General features: G+C 33.3%; 2 protein-coding genes across 2 annotated transcripts; one reads left to right on the forward strand and one right to left on the reverse strand.

Moving 5' to 3' along the window:
- Nucleotides 1-8845: 8845 nt before the first annotated feature.
- On the forward strand, nucleotides 8846-13525 carry LOC133195656 (uncharacterized). Its single transcript, XM_061331547.1, has 5 exons — nucleotides 8846-8951; nucleotides 9737-9909; nucleotides 11087-11241; nucleotides 11586-11857; nucleotides 11997-13525. The coding sequence occupies exons 1-5, from the start codon at nucleotides 8861-8863 to the stop codon at nucleotides 12734-12736; spliced, it is 1431 nt and encodes a 476-aa protein (XP_061187531.1). The 5' UTR covers nucleotides 8846-8860; the 3' UTR covers nucleotides 12737-13525.
- Nucleotides 9903-14252, reverse strand: LOC133195658 (uncharacterized). Its single transcript, XM_061331548.1, has 2 exons — nucleotides 13714-14252; nucleotides 9903-10771 (listed from the first exon to the last, which is right to left on the reverse strand). The coding sequence occupies exons 1-2, from the start codon at nucleotides 14091-14093 to the stop codon at nucleotides 9946-9948; spliced, it is 1206 nt and encodes a 401-aa protein (XP_061187532.1). The 5' UTR covers nucleotides 14094-14252; the 3' UTR covers nucleotides 9903-9945.
- Nucleotides 14253-16761: the final 2509 nt, after the last annotated feature.

Consider the following 16761-nt stretch of genomic DNA (forward strand, 5'->3'; position numbering starts at 1 on the left):
AACAATTTGGGGAATTTAAAGTCTTCAAACCATCCCAATTGCCAGCTTTCCAAAGCTTTTTTGGAAAACTATGTCCATCATATATAATCAAATGATATACAGAATGTTTATGATGATAAAAAAGAAAATGAGGATGGAAATTTTCAGTGACCCCCCCCCCCCGACACACACACACACAAACATACACACATCTTCGCTAGCCAAGGGTGTCTGATACGCTACTCTTATGAGAGAGTAGCGTATCAGAAACCCTTGGCTAGCGAAGATGACATACACACAGCGTATGCAGTATGGTCAAATTAATCTTTCACAGTTAATGTATATGTAATTATTTTTGTGGAAAAGAGGAACTCAAAACTTAATATCCATAACCCCCCCCCCCACACACACACACACACACACACACACACACACACACACACACTTACATACCCAGTAATGGGTTTTTAAGAGTTTGATTAATTTCTACACATTTTTATTGTCAAAGTTTTGCTAAGGTGACTTGTCATTTTTTGGTTTCTCCCTGCCTCGGCCCAGCTTCCCCCTTCTCCACTTTGTTAATCAATTTTAAGTGTCTGCTTGAGGTATACAAACTTATACTCAACTAGAATGTTTGATCTCTGACACCTTGTACAGTTAAACTTTGTTAACTCAAATCCTTGGATATATCGAAGTTTTAATTGGTCCAATCAAGTTGCATGAGATAACGAGCGTTGACTGTATGCATTATGGGGAATATGTCTTGTATTGGTAAAGGTTACTTCGAAAATGAAACAATAATATATCCTGATATTGAGAGAGAGAGAGGGGGGGGGGAGAGGGAGAGGGGAAGTCCCTTTTTAACCTTTTTTTTAATTTTTAAACAATTTAATGAAAATATACATACTTTTTTACTAATTTTATTTTTTTTTAAATCCTTCCATAAAATGATAGGTGTGAACAACAACTTGATACGTTTTATTAGAAATATTACTGTTTATCTTATTTTCCAATGAATGAGGTTAAAATCAAACAAGAAACGATGGAAATGGTACCCAACGGTTAAATCATCGGGATCGAGATGCCTCTCATACCTCGATACGTATACGGATACGGATACGTATACGGATACGTCAGAAAGAACAATCTCTAATGATATCTTATTTTTTAACGTTGTCAGTTTACACCAACACTGATTTATTTGGATCACTTTGTATTAATTGTCCCTAAAATGCATGGAAACATACCGAGTACAGTGAAAATTTAAAACAGATTTGCACTGAAGAAAGAGTCTACATTATCTTTGTTTTATATTTTATATTATTCCCAATTATTTGTAACACCGTGTATATCCCAACATGGGGGTGTATACTATGTTGTGAACACCCCGTTTACAGTAGGCTTTTGAAGCAGTGAGACGGGATTCGAGGTACGTTTTTTGTCCAATTTCTCAATTTCATATGCTTACATGAGATATCATTGATTTAGGAGTATATGGATGTTCATTAATCCACTCTGCCCTTTTTTAATTCTTCAAACTCCTCACCAAATTTCAACACGCCTAGGTGGTACACGAGATCTGATTGTTTAGAAAGACGTTTGGATTAAATAAATTTAAAGGAATGAGGGGGGGGGGGGACTAAAAATATGAATATATAATAAGCGGATTACGAGCTTCTTTGTATCGGTTGCGCGAATTTTCTCGCGAAACACTGATGACAATAAGGCATCTGCTGTACTGTGCAAGTTTTGTACAAAGATCTATTAGTATCAATGTAACCTGTAAATAGATTTGTGTACCCATGCTTTGTACTTCCAATATTTCACCCAATAGTGACTAGCGAATAGAGTGTAAAAATGATAAACTACTACAACAATCACTATTTACCCTATATTTTAATGATAATACTCACAAATATGTATGAAAAAAGACCTCGCGTGCAACAAGGTGCATACACCTCGTGCACAACATTAGTTTTTCGTCAATATATTTAAAATCCGATTGATTTTATTCTTAGACAAGATATGCATACGTGCATAAATAAATTGTCATTAACAGTAATATAAAAACGAAGATAAACCAAAGATTTCTTCTGATATTTCACCATAAACACAAGGTTTTGTGAATTTCGCTGCGATCGTCGGAATTGTGTTGAAGTGTATGAAGCAACTAAAAAGCGTAGAGTGGATTCATAAACATCCATATACTCCTAAATCAATGCTTTCTTCCGTAAGCATGTGCTTTCCAGCGAAAGATATTCATAAATTGAGAAATAAGAGAAAAAACGTACCTCGAACCCCTTCTCGCCGCTTCAAAGGCCTACACCCCGTTCACAACATATAGCATACACCCCGCATGCTGGGATATACACGTTGTTTAAGGAATACTAAAAAAAATAGATTTAAATCATAGTATCAATAACACCTCTCAGAGCCTAAATTTATCTTCGGTATTTCCTCTTTTATTTATAGAGATTTATAAATACATCCTAATAATATCATATTCTAGGATACAGATTGCAGTAATACGTCCTAGTCGTAATATTTGTTGTCATGAAATCGTGGTAGCCATGCGATTGGGTGAGAATAGGGATTGAAAATTTCATCACTATACAGAATTAAATGAATCATTATGTATACTATCTTAAACAAGATCACATGGCACTGTACAATATTTACCTGTCAACACAAAATACAGGTAGTCATTTCAACTTACATTTATTAAAGAAGAAACACGTTTAAAATTCTAAATTTTAGAAAGAGAGAGGTAAACAGTTACCATCAGTTCCAGAGACAATATCTCTAGCACTGTGCTCATATTTGTATTTTGTGCAGTATTTCTTGTTTGTTTCACTACTGTACATAAAATTAGATTTTTATCTGACTAACATTAAGATAACACGTGTTAAAAAAATGCTTCCAATATTTCTTACAAACACATAATTTTAGCTTATGTTTTCGTATCAGATTTCCAACCTATTTTCTCTTTATTACACTGTAAAAATTGCGTTTAGGAAATAAACACTTCTATTACATGTTTAGATCTAAACTTGTATAGTATTGTGATTAACAACTAAACACTTATGTCTTAACATGTTTTATATCTAAACGCGTTTAGAAATTAAACACGTTTTACTGTAAAGTGCAGAGTTATCTTCCCGGAAATGACACACATATATTTGAACGTTAATTTGAGCGGCTATCTAAACAAAGAAAACACAACAAGCTAAGGTGATGTATCAGTGAGAGTTATGACAACCCCATTCAAGGGATAACCATGACGAAATAGTGAAATACGTGAAAGGGCATCTTGTTACTGCAATACATTAAAGGTTTGTGTTCTTCTTCTTTGAATTAATTAACCACGATGAGCAACGTAAATAAAGTTGACTTGGGATATCTTGAATTCGTTCATAGACTTGCAGGAGAGGAAGTGTAGTTTCACTAAAATTTGAACAATTTTGTTTTTCCAAGTAATGTAAAATATCAGTGATACTATACTTTTTCTAAAATCTGGCTTTCTTTCCTACAGGCACTGTAGTCCAGATCGAACTCAAAATACACGTATCAGAGTACCTGGTGTCATCTTCAAGTGCAATTTTGTTGTTCCATAATCAACACTTTGAAACTTCATTTGTTGAAGACTACTGTGTTAATTCGACAGTGTTTACAATTATCCTCGTGCATTCGAAATGGATTACTTTCTGGCAGTTATTGATGGGATATACATGTAGATTATAATATGTGATGCTTTGGGACTTGCTGAAAGTTAATAAAATTAAATATTTTTGTGATTGACATGAGGAAAACTCTGCAGCCGATACAAATTATAATGATTATAATAAATATATGCATAAATATACATGTTATATTTTTAATTCAACAATTCTTTAATAAAGCCTTTTAGAAATATTCAATGAAGTTTTTATATTAAATTGTCAGCTTAATATTTTTTTCTTAATAATTTTGAAGATTAAAAGCTTGTTATCTATGTGTACGTTAGAAATTATGTGTCATTCTGATAGACATGTTGAGACTAATCAAATCAATTCAGTTCTATCTCCTACATTATTTGTGTAAATTAAGTACATGTACATCACACAGTGTCCATTGTATTGTATAATTAAATACATATCCCAACGTTCAGTGGCTTTATGGAAAATAATAAATAGTGGTCACATATTTTGAAAATTTTGACAATTATGCGCATTTAAAAAACATATACTTTTTGTGCCTAAATTTACGAGAGTGTTTTGTTTTTCTGCAGGTCCAATTTAAACTTATTATGTGTTTAGATTTTAAACACATCTGCTGTTATGTGTTTAGAATTTAAACACTTGTGTTTATGTGTTTAGATGTGTTTAATTTCTAAGCACACAAGTGTTTAAATTCTAAACACTTTCTAAGACATGTTTAGGAATTTTACATGTTTAGAAATTAAACATATAAAAAGGAGGTGACAAGAAAGTGTTTAGAAAAGTGTTTGAATTGTAAACACATTTTTTACAGTGTAGTTCCTGATAGGCGCTTTGGGTAAATTATGCCTTGGAAAGGAGTCATGGAGTGGAGTCATTGTGCAGAACTTTAAATGAAAAGTGATAAAAGTGATAATGTCTTTATATATATATATATATATATATATATATATATATATATATATATATATATATATATATATATATATATATATATATATATATATATATATATATATATATACCAATGAAGAAACAAACCTTTAGACATTGTTTTTCGAATTGTCTTTGTTTTAGCAGGTCATTTAGTTTGGACAAGAGTTCTCCATAGCGCTAATCAAAATTTTACGTATGTTCGTCGTCATCAGGTTATCAGATTTCTATGTACCGGTCTTTAATCTTTTAATTATCTCCGTATTTCTCATCGACCTTCTAACAAACTTGCACAAAATGAAGACAAACTTAAATTGGAAAATAATAAGATTTATTCTCGCTCGATTCTACTATTGGTCCACCGGGAGTTTTAACGTTGGTGTTACATATATATTTTCAACATTTGATTTCGTGACTGCGCTGGGTACCCCTACCAGACATTAATATACGATTTAAAAGGAAAAAAAAACTATAGACCTATCAGGGAAAGAATTTAGAATTAATCTTGTGCTTTAAACTACTATCACTCAAATTAGGCAGACCATTGTAGGAAATGTCATCGATGGGTTAACCTCTGTCACCCAATGTGTACACCAGGTCACGTGATCCTCACATCAACCTGTGTAACATCGCGCATAGTATGCTGGGTACGGACTACTTTTCACGAAATGTAAACAAAGATGGCGGGAAAGTAAGGTGAAGATTTACCAGTTACAGGACAGATGAATTTTGCCACACCAGTTAAGCAGGTGAAGTCCTGCATTGTGTGCAGTAAGAGTACTTCAGGACATGTGCGTTTAATGAAAAACATAGCCTTAAAAAGCATTTTCTTAGACATTTTATCGGTGTTGGACGTCAATTTTCCGAACCTTGATAACATTTATATTTGTGACACATGTCTAACAATCATCAGTCTGGTCGAACCCCCGAACGGGGGTAAACGGAAATGGGAAATCCATACCCCCAAACGGGGGTACGAGCATGCGCAGATGCTTAAAAATGTGCGTATTTCACGCAAAAAGTAGGGGTTTACAAAAATCGCCGGTGCAAAGTAACGGATTATTTGGCAAATGTAAAACCACTCGGAAATGATAGATTAAAGGTGTTTTTAGAGTTTGTATTTTACAAAAATACAACTTTATTGTACAAATCGGGATTTATTCACTGGCAAAGTTGGCGATCTTTTGCTCCTTGACATGCAGGTATTTAAGATAAAACATTCGATAAACAGACATAAGCAACTAATACTAAATTGAAATTATATAAAAAATGTATTATTCTACATTATATCTTTTATTTTCATAATAAAATGCAAGAAAAAATGGTGCTAATATCGAATTGTTTATGATCGTGGGTTTCAGTCCGCGTTTCCTCTGACTAGCAATCAACGGTCTTTATTATCGATAATCATGCCCAGGAAGTGTAACAAAAATACATATAAAAATAAAATTCAAATGAAATCTATCGTATTTATTGTCTTTTATATCTTATAAGAATTAAATAAAATGTTTGGCAACATGTTGTTGTAGTTTGTTTTTTTTTTATATTAATAAATATGATTGTTTGAGAAAACACGATTGTATTTTTTTTTTATTTAAATCTAGGTTCTAATTAATATTTTCCTCATTCTTAGAATATTTTTCCTTGTGTTTTAAATTCCACGAGACGTCCTACAAAATAATAAATAATTTCATGAAATGACGGAAAATATTTCGTTATTCCTACAGTATAAATTCAAACTATGGAAAACTTAACCTGTCAATTTTTTTCCTGTTGAAATTTTTCCAATTTCATAGCAGAAATAACATTATTATCGATCTTTTTCCTTAGATAAATGATATAAAGGCAAGTTTGTTTATGTTGGATACGGCAAGAGTTACTGTTCTTGCGCATTGCATGACGGGACGGAAAACCCTCGTTTGGGGGTATACCCCCGTTTGAGGGTTCGACTAGACTGATCATTACAAAAACTAGAGACCTTCGTGAGAAATGTAAAATGAATCTCGCTAATATATCTTTGCATCAGAATAGACAAAAAAGAGTCATTATTCATTCCGTTTCCCCCAAAGACAAAGTGAAACGAGTTACTTCATTGTCTAACATTACCAGAAAATGTGGAAAGAAATTGTTTATTTCTCATCCTGAATCCTGCAATAAAGAAAATCTAAAAGAGTGTAAAGAAGTTAGTGAACACAGCTATGCAGGCCAGCCAAAGTTGAACGTGGAAGAACTGTATGTCAAACACCACCCTTTGTCCATAAAATGTTCTTCAAGGACAGCGAGTCCTACTACAGATGTTCTTGGTGACTCGACAAATAGTAATAACCCATTGAACAAGGTAAAGGAAATTATTTCCTCGGGAATTATTAATTTGTGTGACTTTGTTGACAAAGTTTTGATGATACCTGATGTCCGTGAAGCATTTTGGACAAAATTTGTGATGGATTTAAATCTTGAAATAGACAGAATGTGTGTCACAAGTGAAAAAAAGTGTTTTGAGGGAGAAAATTGTTGACATTTCGCCAGAGCTGTTTGTTGAAAGTATATGTAGAGAAATGGACCAAAGATGCCCCTGTGTATTTGATATTCTAGTCAGTCTGTGCACACCAATGCACATCAAATCAACACAAAAGAATCCAGCCGTTGCTGCAATGTACAGCATTGCTTTAAATGCAAGGAACAACCAAATGAATCTAATGCAAAAGTTATTGTCTGCTGCATGCATCAGATATGGTGCAGGAAATGGGGTAAGCAGATTTTTTTTTCAAACAGATCTTTACATGTTTTAGGCATTATAAATATTGCATGTAGTTGAGTGTAACATTGAAAATTTACACCCCAAGAAATACATTGTCAGCTGAGGCGCAGCTGAGGTTGACAATGGTTTTCGAGGGGTGAAAATATTCAATGTCACACACAACTACATGCAATATTTATTATATTATACTAAATGTTTTATACAAATACATATGACGTGAACCTTGCGCACATGAATTCTGTGCAGTCACTATTTTTTTTAATATCATCCATCGACAAGCAATGTTGACTGTTGCTACGCTGGAGGGCGTGGCATCATCATTCAGCGGGTAATAGTGTATTTTAACAAATGTTTCTCGAAGAATCAGATTCAACCAATTTACATGAAAGTATAATATTATTAATTGTGACTGATTTACATAATGCTCATTTAGATAGCCAAGGGTGATGATACAGTGTCCCTCTTTCACCATGTGTTGTGACCAGCGAAGATACTTATGGCTGGTACTTAAAAGAGCTCCTTTTTTTCTTTCAGTTGTTTCATTTATTAAGCAAGATGGGCATTTCCCTTCCAGAGAGGAGCAAGATACCCATGTTGTCTGATATTGGCCTTATCAATGGGAAAGGTGTATGTGCAGCTCTGACAAATGGTAGGACTATTAAAGTAACAGTGGATAACATAGATGGCAGAATTAAAGCTAATCAGGTATAACCACATATGATATTAACACATTGTTACCACAGCACATTTCAATTAACTAGGAAAAAAAATTAACAGTCATTGATTTAACATTTCTCACTAAAAATTTTTTATTGAAGGTTCGTGTTGGCAGTGGTAATAAAGATTACCATTATACACACTGGACAATACTTGTGGACAGGTTACTACCTATAGATGTCCAAGAACTCAGCAGACAACCCAAGGCCATACCACCTGATGGACTAGACCCAAATCTTTTCTTTTTGTCAGACGAGGAGTGTGCCGTTCTCAAGCAAGTTCATAATTCTATTTTCCCCTTCTGAGATTGGAAAATTTCAAAGATGTAGCATTTATTAAGAGCATTGAAATTCCAATACATGTACATTTATTTATTAGCATGGAAAAGTTATCACAATTTAGGTAAAAGGCTTTGTGTACTACTAAATTTGATTCTGTAAGTATTTCTTTGCATTACCAGGGGTATATATTTTTTAGTATTTAACTTTCCAGGAGTAGTTACACTTGGTTGGTGGAGAAGATCCTTACCGAAGAGTTTACGTCTCTTTCTGTCTTCAAAGACAAAGTCCTCAGTGTCTTAGAACACCGTTATAGATGCATAACTGACAGGGCTTCTTTTGTGCACCCAATGTTTGTAAGTGAGAACTTTTTTTAACCTTGCACCTTCTTTGAACAAACAAAACCATAGGTTTGGAAAACTTATGTACCTACATGTAAATTTAAAAAAATTCTGCAAGGATAAAAAATATAAAAAGAGAGTATACATTGACAGGTTATTATGAAGGATCCTAAATATTTGCCAAACTGTGTGGAAATCATGAGCATCATTCATGATACAATTAAATCATTTTATCATGATGCACAGAGAGGTACCAATGTTCAACCTGTTCTAGTTTAATTTTTTCCTTTGTTTGTTTATTGTTATACATGTCACATTTTATAGTTACTTAGTAACTATGTTTAAAACAATCCGCACAAAAATGTGTGAAAAAAGGTTTTTAGGATGATGTTTTAGTCTGATAAATTTCACTTCTTTATATATTTTCAGTATTGATTGGCTGTTTATGAAAATATTGTTTTAAAAATATTTCATTCCCTTATTAGATTTGAAACAGAAATAAAATCTCAATATTCATTGCATTTGCTCAATATTTAAAGAAGTTTCAAGTTTAATATAGCAATAAAGATCTAAAACAACTAATTTTATTTGTCAATTTTATGTAAAGTGCACCAGGTAACCCTGTTACATATATCTAGTCTAAATAGTTTTCCATTTCAGAAATGTACTATTGAAAACAGCTTTGAAATTGCTTTCACATTGGTTGCTCATTTATGGTCAATCTGAATATTGAGGTCTTATTTTTGTTGAAACTTTTCAGATAATATTTTCAATATTTATTGTTCATTTTCTGTTTATAAAATAATACTGTTGTATGCTTCTATGAAGAAGGCCATTTTCTTTGAACAGTTGTGTAACAAGAGTTCAATATATACATATTTTAATGATTTTACTATAACATATTTATGATCATCATAGTGACGAGTAAATTTCATCGATGTTATTTCTAATACAGATTTGAATAATGTCTCCTAAGATTTTCTGAACAATACATTTAAACAGATGGTTGAATTTTATTTATTTTTGATTTCATAGATGATGAATTTGAAAATACGGCAACAATTCCACTGGGCGGTGACCAGCTGACAAGGGTTACGTTTGATTCGGCACGCAGTTTGAGGGCTGGAGCACACAGTCGATCAGATCGTTTAGAACAGTTTTCACCAGTTATTGAAGAACTGTTTCATATTGAACAGGATTTACTTGAGGTATGATTCTTAGAGGATATATGTTTCACTTCAACTTCAGTCACTTGAAGCTTCCTGGCCATGATTTGAATCACAAAAGTCACAACAATTTTGATTTTCCTGAATAGGTTGAAAACCAAAACACTCTAGCATCACAGCTCTCTTGCAAGAAGATGTGTTTTTGCAATATTTTACTATTGCTTTGTCAATCCCTGGTCGGTTTGATCTGATGTCAGTGTTGTTGTAGTAAAGGGTAGCATAGCTGGGTTCTCCATCCCGTCCTGCTCTGCCAGTCTCTTGGAAATATCTTTCAATTGTTGTTGGAGGCTTGTAGTGAATAACATGTCTGACATGCAAGGCATTCAGTCCCATTCCTAGTGCTACAGTGCACATCACAAATCGAATTCTGCTATTAGATTTGCATATTTCCTGCACAATGAAAGATTTCATTTTGTCGGTATAGGTTTGGTGGTATTGTGCAAAGATTCTGTTTTCAGGAATAGAGTCACCAATGTACTGTCTGTTGCCCAAATTCTTTTCTAGATATGTATAACAGTAGCTTATAACACTTGTATCTGTATACATAATAGTTAACGGGTAGTTTTGCTTCTCAGTGGCAAGCCCCTCCACAATTGGTATTAAAATCTCTTCTAAATGCTCCTCAGTTTGGCTAGATGGTGGTCGCATAATATTGCTGTATTTTATGTTTGGCCTGTCAGGGTTAATGGAAATAATTTGGGGATTTCGGAGATTAAGATTCCTTATAATTAGCTGTTGAGCCTTTGGAGGAGCCGTGGCAGTGAACACCATAACAGGAATGTCTGGAAATCTTGACAACAAATTTTCTCCTATCCTGGAAAAATCCTTTCGGAATTCAGCTCCCCTAAAATATGTGGAATTTTTTTCATTGGTAATATTTTTTCTTAAAATACATGTATATATTTACTTTTTTATTTGGTGGGGGGGGGGGCAAATTAATTAATTTCTTTTCTTGTCCATATTAATTTTAATAATGTGTTACACAAGTATGGTTGAAGTAGGATCTAGTGTTGAGCTTCATGTGTACTATTCATTGTTCCTTTAAAGTAAAGCTAGAAGAATGTATTTTTACATTTGCTTAAAAGTGGAATATTATTTGTGTGTATATATTGTGCTGTGTATGTATGTTTGTGTTAATATATATGAATTTATTTTGCAGAAAATTGTGAACCACTTCTTTTCAAGCAAATCATCAAGGGAAGTAGGAACTCTGGCAAATTATAAAGCAGTCTTACATAGAACAAATGTAAATGGCCAAGTCAAGTCCACAAATGGGTTTGAACCCCATAAAGATTTTGTACACACAGTTGCAAGGTAAGCTTTATTGATTACTGACTTTGAAACCCTCTTTCCTTTTGATGCATATTGGTTTGTTATACCTCTGTGAATATTTTCTATGTAAAATTACAACGAATCAATGTGTATATAATGTATCGTAATACACAAGCCAAAAATGGATACTCATCAGATGGTTTTTGTGAATCAATTGATACCCATTTCTACCACCTTCAAGACTGCTGCAGGGGCAGTATCTCTGTGTAGTCTGTTTGAACTTCAATGAAATATTGTTTTAATTATTTTTTAAATTGATGCATGTTGCAATAACAATTTGACTTTATGTGAAATTAAATTGTTTAAATTTACTTGTTAACTTTCAGAGCAATGGTAGTTGAATTAATGTGTGAAAAACAACAGATACAGAATAAAACATCAGATATTCAGATGCCAGAGCATATCAAAGTGTGGAAAACCGCCAAAAAAATTGAATGGTTAGACCGTTTTGTTGAACCAGTTGTAGATACCATCATGAACACCTACAAGGCTCCAGACATGAGTGATGTGGAGATACGTGTCCTGTACAAGGGTGGTTTATACATGCTAAAAATACCAGCTTCTTCCAGAGGGAAGAATATAGATGTAAACATAAATGGTAAATGACAATTTTGATTATTTAGAAGGGTACACTTTCCCAATGAGTTTTGAATATAAATATTGAAAATAAATCATTAATACCAATGTTCGTGCAAGGACTTTAGCAACTTATATTTTTTTTTCTTTTTTTACTACAGGGGACAAAGTTAGAATAGATGTACCACCTGAAGCAAGGAGTCCTGTTTATATCGGTGATGACGTTTACAACTACTCGCTCAGCTTTTTAAGGGCAAGCATGGATCTGATGCTGCTCCACTATGTAATAAAGGCTGGAGATATTGACAGATTGACAGTTTTGATGAAACGTTTCATTCCTTTGTTTATAGGACTGACATCCTTCAAATCGAAATATGCAATTGAATGTGTTAATTTTCTAGCAAAAACGGAACATATTCTTTCCGAGTTCGAAAGTGTAAGAGTGAAGTTAGGTGCATTTGTCAATGTTTCTGGAAAACCTGGTAAGAACAAGGCAGCAGATATGCAGCAGGAAAATAACATTAAACAAGTCAAGAATGTCATTAGGAGCTTAGGTGCAAGTAAAACGGACAAGGCCATGGAAAGATCATCAAAGGCAGCTCCTGTGATATATGAATTGATTTCTGATTTGGAATCATCACTTGGCATTACAACCAACAGTAAGAGAAACAAGAAGTCTTCTGTTGAAGACCTGTCTGTTTTATTCGACAAAATGAGACAGTTGAGACCTTTTGAAGTGCATGTGAACAGAGCACTGCCTGCTTTTTCGGGGTCTTCAGACAATGTTGTTAACAATGTAGATAAATTTAAACTCAGAGATTTTATTACAAGGCACAGTAAACGGACTTTAAACAGAACCGCATGTGATCTTAATAATGAAGAACAGGATTTTGAGGTTTAGTTACTCAGCATTTCACAGTTGGTAACATGCATTTTTATATGCGATGAATGAGAATAGCTTGTGTACATTTTTCATGTACTAGATTTTTTTGATTGATATAAACAATAATGTGTAGCAATTTTAACAGTGTTCTAATGTTAGTCTGTTTTGACATATTGAAATGCAATACATATCTTAAAACTAGTAATATTGATGATCATCAAATCTTAAGATATATATTAATCATCATAATTTCCCTGTGATTTAGTTAGTGGATTAATTAGACTTCTGTATCATTCCTGCTAGTTGAGGATTTTGATTTCAATAATTTGTGACCATTTTACATTGCACATGAAATTGCATTCCTAGTACATGTAGTAAACAAGTGACATATATACCTTTGTGATTTTTGCTAAGATTAGGGAAAAGATTTACTTGCTAGTTAAGGTAACACAGCATTGCATTTATAACATCAATACCTACATGTTTTAGGCCTTTAAATTCCTAGCATTGCATGATTGATTATAGATATTAGATATATTCATCCCTCACCCCGGTATATCATATGTAGAGGGGGTATAGATATGTCTTATCAATGTATAATATATGTATGACGGAATGTTCTTGCTCCTAATAATACTTAAGAAGCTAATTGAAAAAGTAAGATAAACATTGTTATTCCTTTAAAGGCTTTTTAAAGCCAACAGCTTTTACAGTTTATAACACCTACATGTTTTGTTGAATATTATTTTGAAAATAAATTATTCTCTGCAATAAAAGTCAATTTTTATTCTGGTTAAGCAGAAAGAACAATTAATATATAGTTAAATATATTAACACCCCCTTCTGTATATTATATGTAGAGGGGGTATAGATTTTTACTCTTATTAATCATAATATATGTATGACTTATTGATAGAAATTCAGACGCCTAGGAGAAGGACTGGTAATTTCTATACAGTCAACAAAGTGATTTCAAGAATAATATTGTATCTTACCATTCTAGTATGATGTGAGCCTCATCAATTGCAATGCAAACAAGCATTTCACTTTTCTGAAGTTGCTTTAGCAGTCTTTCGCCTTGAGCACAGCTAAGCAGTGCCTCGGGGTGTGCATAGATAAGGGAATACTTCCCTTCCAGTATATCTGAAATAGGGGCAGTTGTCAAGATTTGACTGTCACAGTAGTCAGCATCATCCCCGCTCTCATCACTGTCCCTGTCGTATTGAAATGTCTGGGCCTTACTACAAGAGTAGTCCAAGGAACATGCTGATATTCCCATTGAATGTAAGGCCTGTATTTGATTGAGCATTATACTGTTCAATGGTGTAATTATTAAACCTACACTTTTGGAGGCCGGAATGTTCCTGCTCCGCATAATTACTTGAGGAGCTAATTGAAAAATTAAGCTTTTCCCATAACCAGTGGGAAGAATCGCCAATATGTCTTTACCTTCTAAAATGTAAGACAAACACAAAACTTGCTCTTCCTTTAAAGGCTTTTTAAAGCCAACAGCTTTTACAGTTTCTCTTATAAAATCCATTTCCTAATCCATAAACACGTGTTGAAATCAAGACGAAAATGAAAGTAGAAAATATAAAGTTTATTCCATTATTTATTTCGAGTATTGTATTTTTAAATGAACAGTTAACATGTAACTAAACATAATTTATAAAAATAAAACGCGACATTCACAAAAATAACGCATATTTGAAATATAATCTAGCTGGTTATCTTTCTTAACAGGCGGATTGTTTACGTTTCCTTTTTACCGCCGCGTATGAGTAAAAAGCGAAATTTTGCTTGTGATGCGTCCTAGGATAGAGGTTAGTGTTAGCTTGATGACGCGACCTCTAAATATAGAATGCTCTGTCACCTTTAAGAGTAACCAATGAACTCGTCCAAGAATGCATTGACGGGCCGTTGTACAGTGTGTAAAACTTACCTGTGAAAGGTGCAAAATCTCTGTACAGAAACTGTACAGCGGTTGCGGAGCATCACATATTCCTTCATCATAGAATAGAATCCGACATTTAACACTTAATATATTTATATATAGACTTTTTTTCATTTTTGATACTACAAATGTTTTATCTACAATATATATATATATATATATATATATATATATATATATATATATATATATATATATATATATATATATTCAATAGTTACACTTCAAAAGATAGGACAAATTTCATCTACATCAGTTTTCTGCATCCAGTTGGCGCGCTCGGAGGATGCACTTTCAGTTGAAGGGGGGGGGGGGGGAGGACCTGACATAAAAAGAATAGAAATAGGTTACCCCATATCCAAGATACCGGTATTCGACTTTTAACCTGTTCAAGTTACTCGAATTTTCACTTTGCTCAGATGATTTCTGAGAAAAAAAAACTGCACTTGTTATGGAACTGCTGTATAGTTCTCCATGTCTATAGCAAATACTGTTACCAGTGTAAGCGTCACTAGCAAACAGTGCACACACCCGTGCTTGCAAGACCAAATAGCCTAGGTCTACACACGTGCGATGAGACTGTCATTCGCATCTTCTCTGACCTTTCTGGCGAGCTCGGAAAAACACGTTTGGCCGAGAAGTTACGATTGCAGGTGTTGTATAACCATTCCACCATTCCGTTATTTAAAAAAATGAGAAAACACACACACACACACAATTAATGAATAACATTCTCTCTCAGAAGATAATGAACGACAATAAACTAACAATAATCAAAAAAGTAATATAATTGGTGAAAAGATTTAACATTATCAACCGAAGAGCTGGTGTAGGGATATGAATACATTTTATCTGCATTTTTTAGGGAAAACCTGATTTTCTTAAAATCATTTTACGTTAATTTTGTTTTCTTTCACTTATTACATACACATGTACACATCATTTTTCTAAACTTTTGTTGTAATGTTGTATCTGCTGATCATGAATGGAACTATATTTTTGCAGAGCAATTGTGTGAAGAGTACCTGACTTTAGTTCTTGAATAGATAGTATGCACTGATCGAATTTATATATACTGCAAATAAAATGTGTCAGATTTTTCAGGATGACGTCATGTCGACAAGTGCATTCCGATCAGTGACTTGTTGATATTATGACTGTTATGTGGGATTTAACTAGCGACAAAAATGAATGCAGTGGTAAGTTTTGATGTAGTTCACTGCTCTTATATACAGTTGTCATTTTCTGGTATTTTGAAGAATTCCTATTTTGTGTGATATTACAGTAAACATTTCCCGTATAAATTAGGTCCCTCCCCCTTTTTGTAGCCTTTACAATGCTGCGATATTTCTTTTTAAAAACTTTTATTTTATTTTACTGTTACTAATAAATTTACTGTTAATAACTAAAATTATTATGATATATGACTATATTCCAAGCTTAAAGTATTCAAATGTTCTAAGCCCTTTAGATTTACATTCGTCCCCACGCAGTTAGGAATTTCCCAGCGGAAATTTCTAACTGCGTAAAAATTCTCAGTTATTGAACATGATTTTAAGCTTCGAAACAGTTCATTTTGCTCACAATATTGGAATTGGTCTACAAAACTATTCTCATTTTTATTTAAAAAATATCCTCAGTCTTTGAAAATAATTTGAACTTATTCATTGTTTACATCTTGTTAATCTCATTATTAATAACTTAAATAACTTTAATCGCACAGCATGCTTGGTTCCTCGACATCTTCTTCTTGTTCCCGAGGTTAATTCCAAGATATAAGGTTATACGTAGTAACATCGATAATATTGGTCGAATATGTGTCCAATAAATGTTTACATTACTATGTACGTATGAATATATTTCTTAACTACGCTACAGTACTTTCCACTAGTATTGTTCCCTTTGCATTCAATGTTCTCATGTCACTCTTAGGTATAGATCAAAATTAGTTATATTCCACAATATCAGTTCACTGTGTTACCTCTCAAGTTCATGCAACGGATACAGTTCTGGTGATTTAGTAGATGATGGAGTGCAATTATCTCCACTCCAGGCAGTGGTAACGTCCTTCAAATTAAAAGTCATCAAT

The sequence above is a fragment of the Saccostrea echinata genome, unplaced genomic scaffold (genome assembly GCF_033153115.1).
Source record: "Saccostrea echinata isolate AGI-Se365-2 ecotype Australia unplaced genomic scaffold, CSIRO_AGI_Sech_v1 ptg000029l, whole genome shotgun sequence".
In the NCBI taxonomy this organism is placed as follows: Eukaryota; Metazoa; Mollusca; class Bivalvia; order Ostreida; family Ostreidae; genus Saccostrea; species Saccostrea echinata.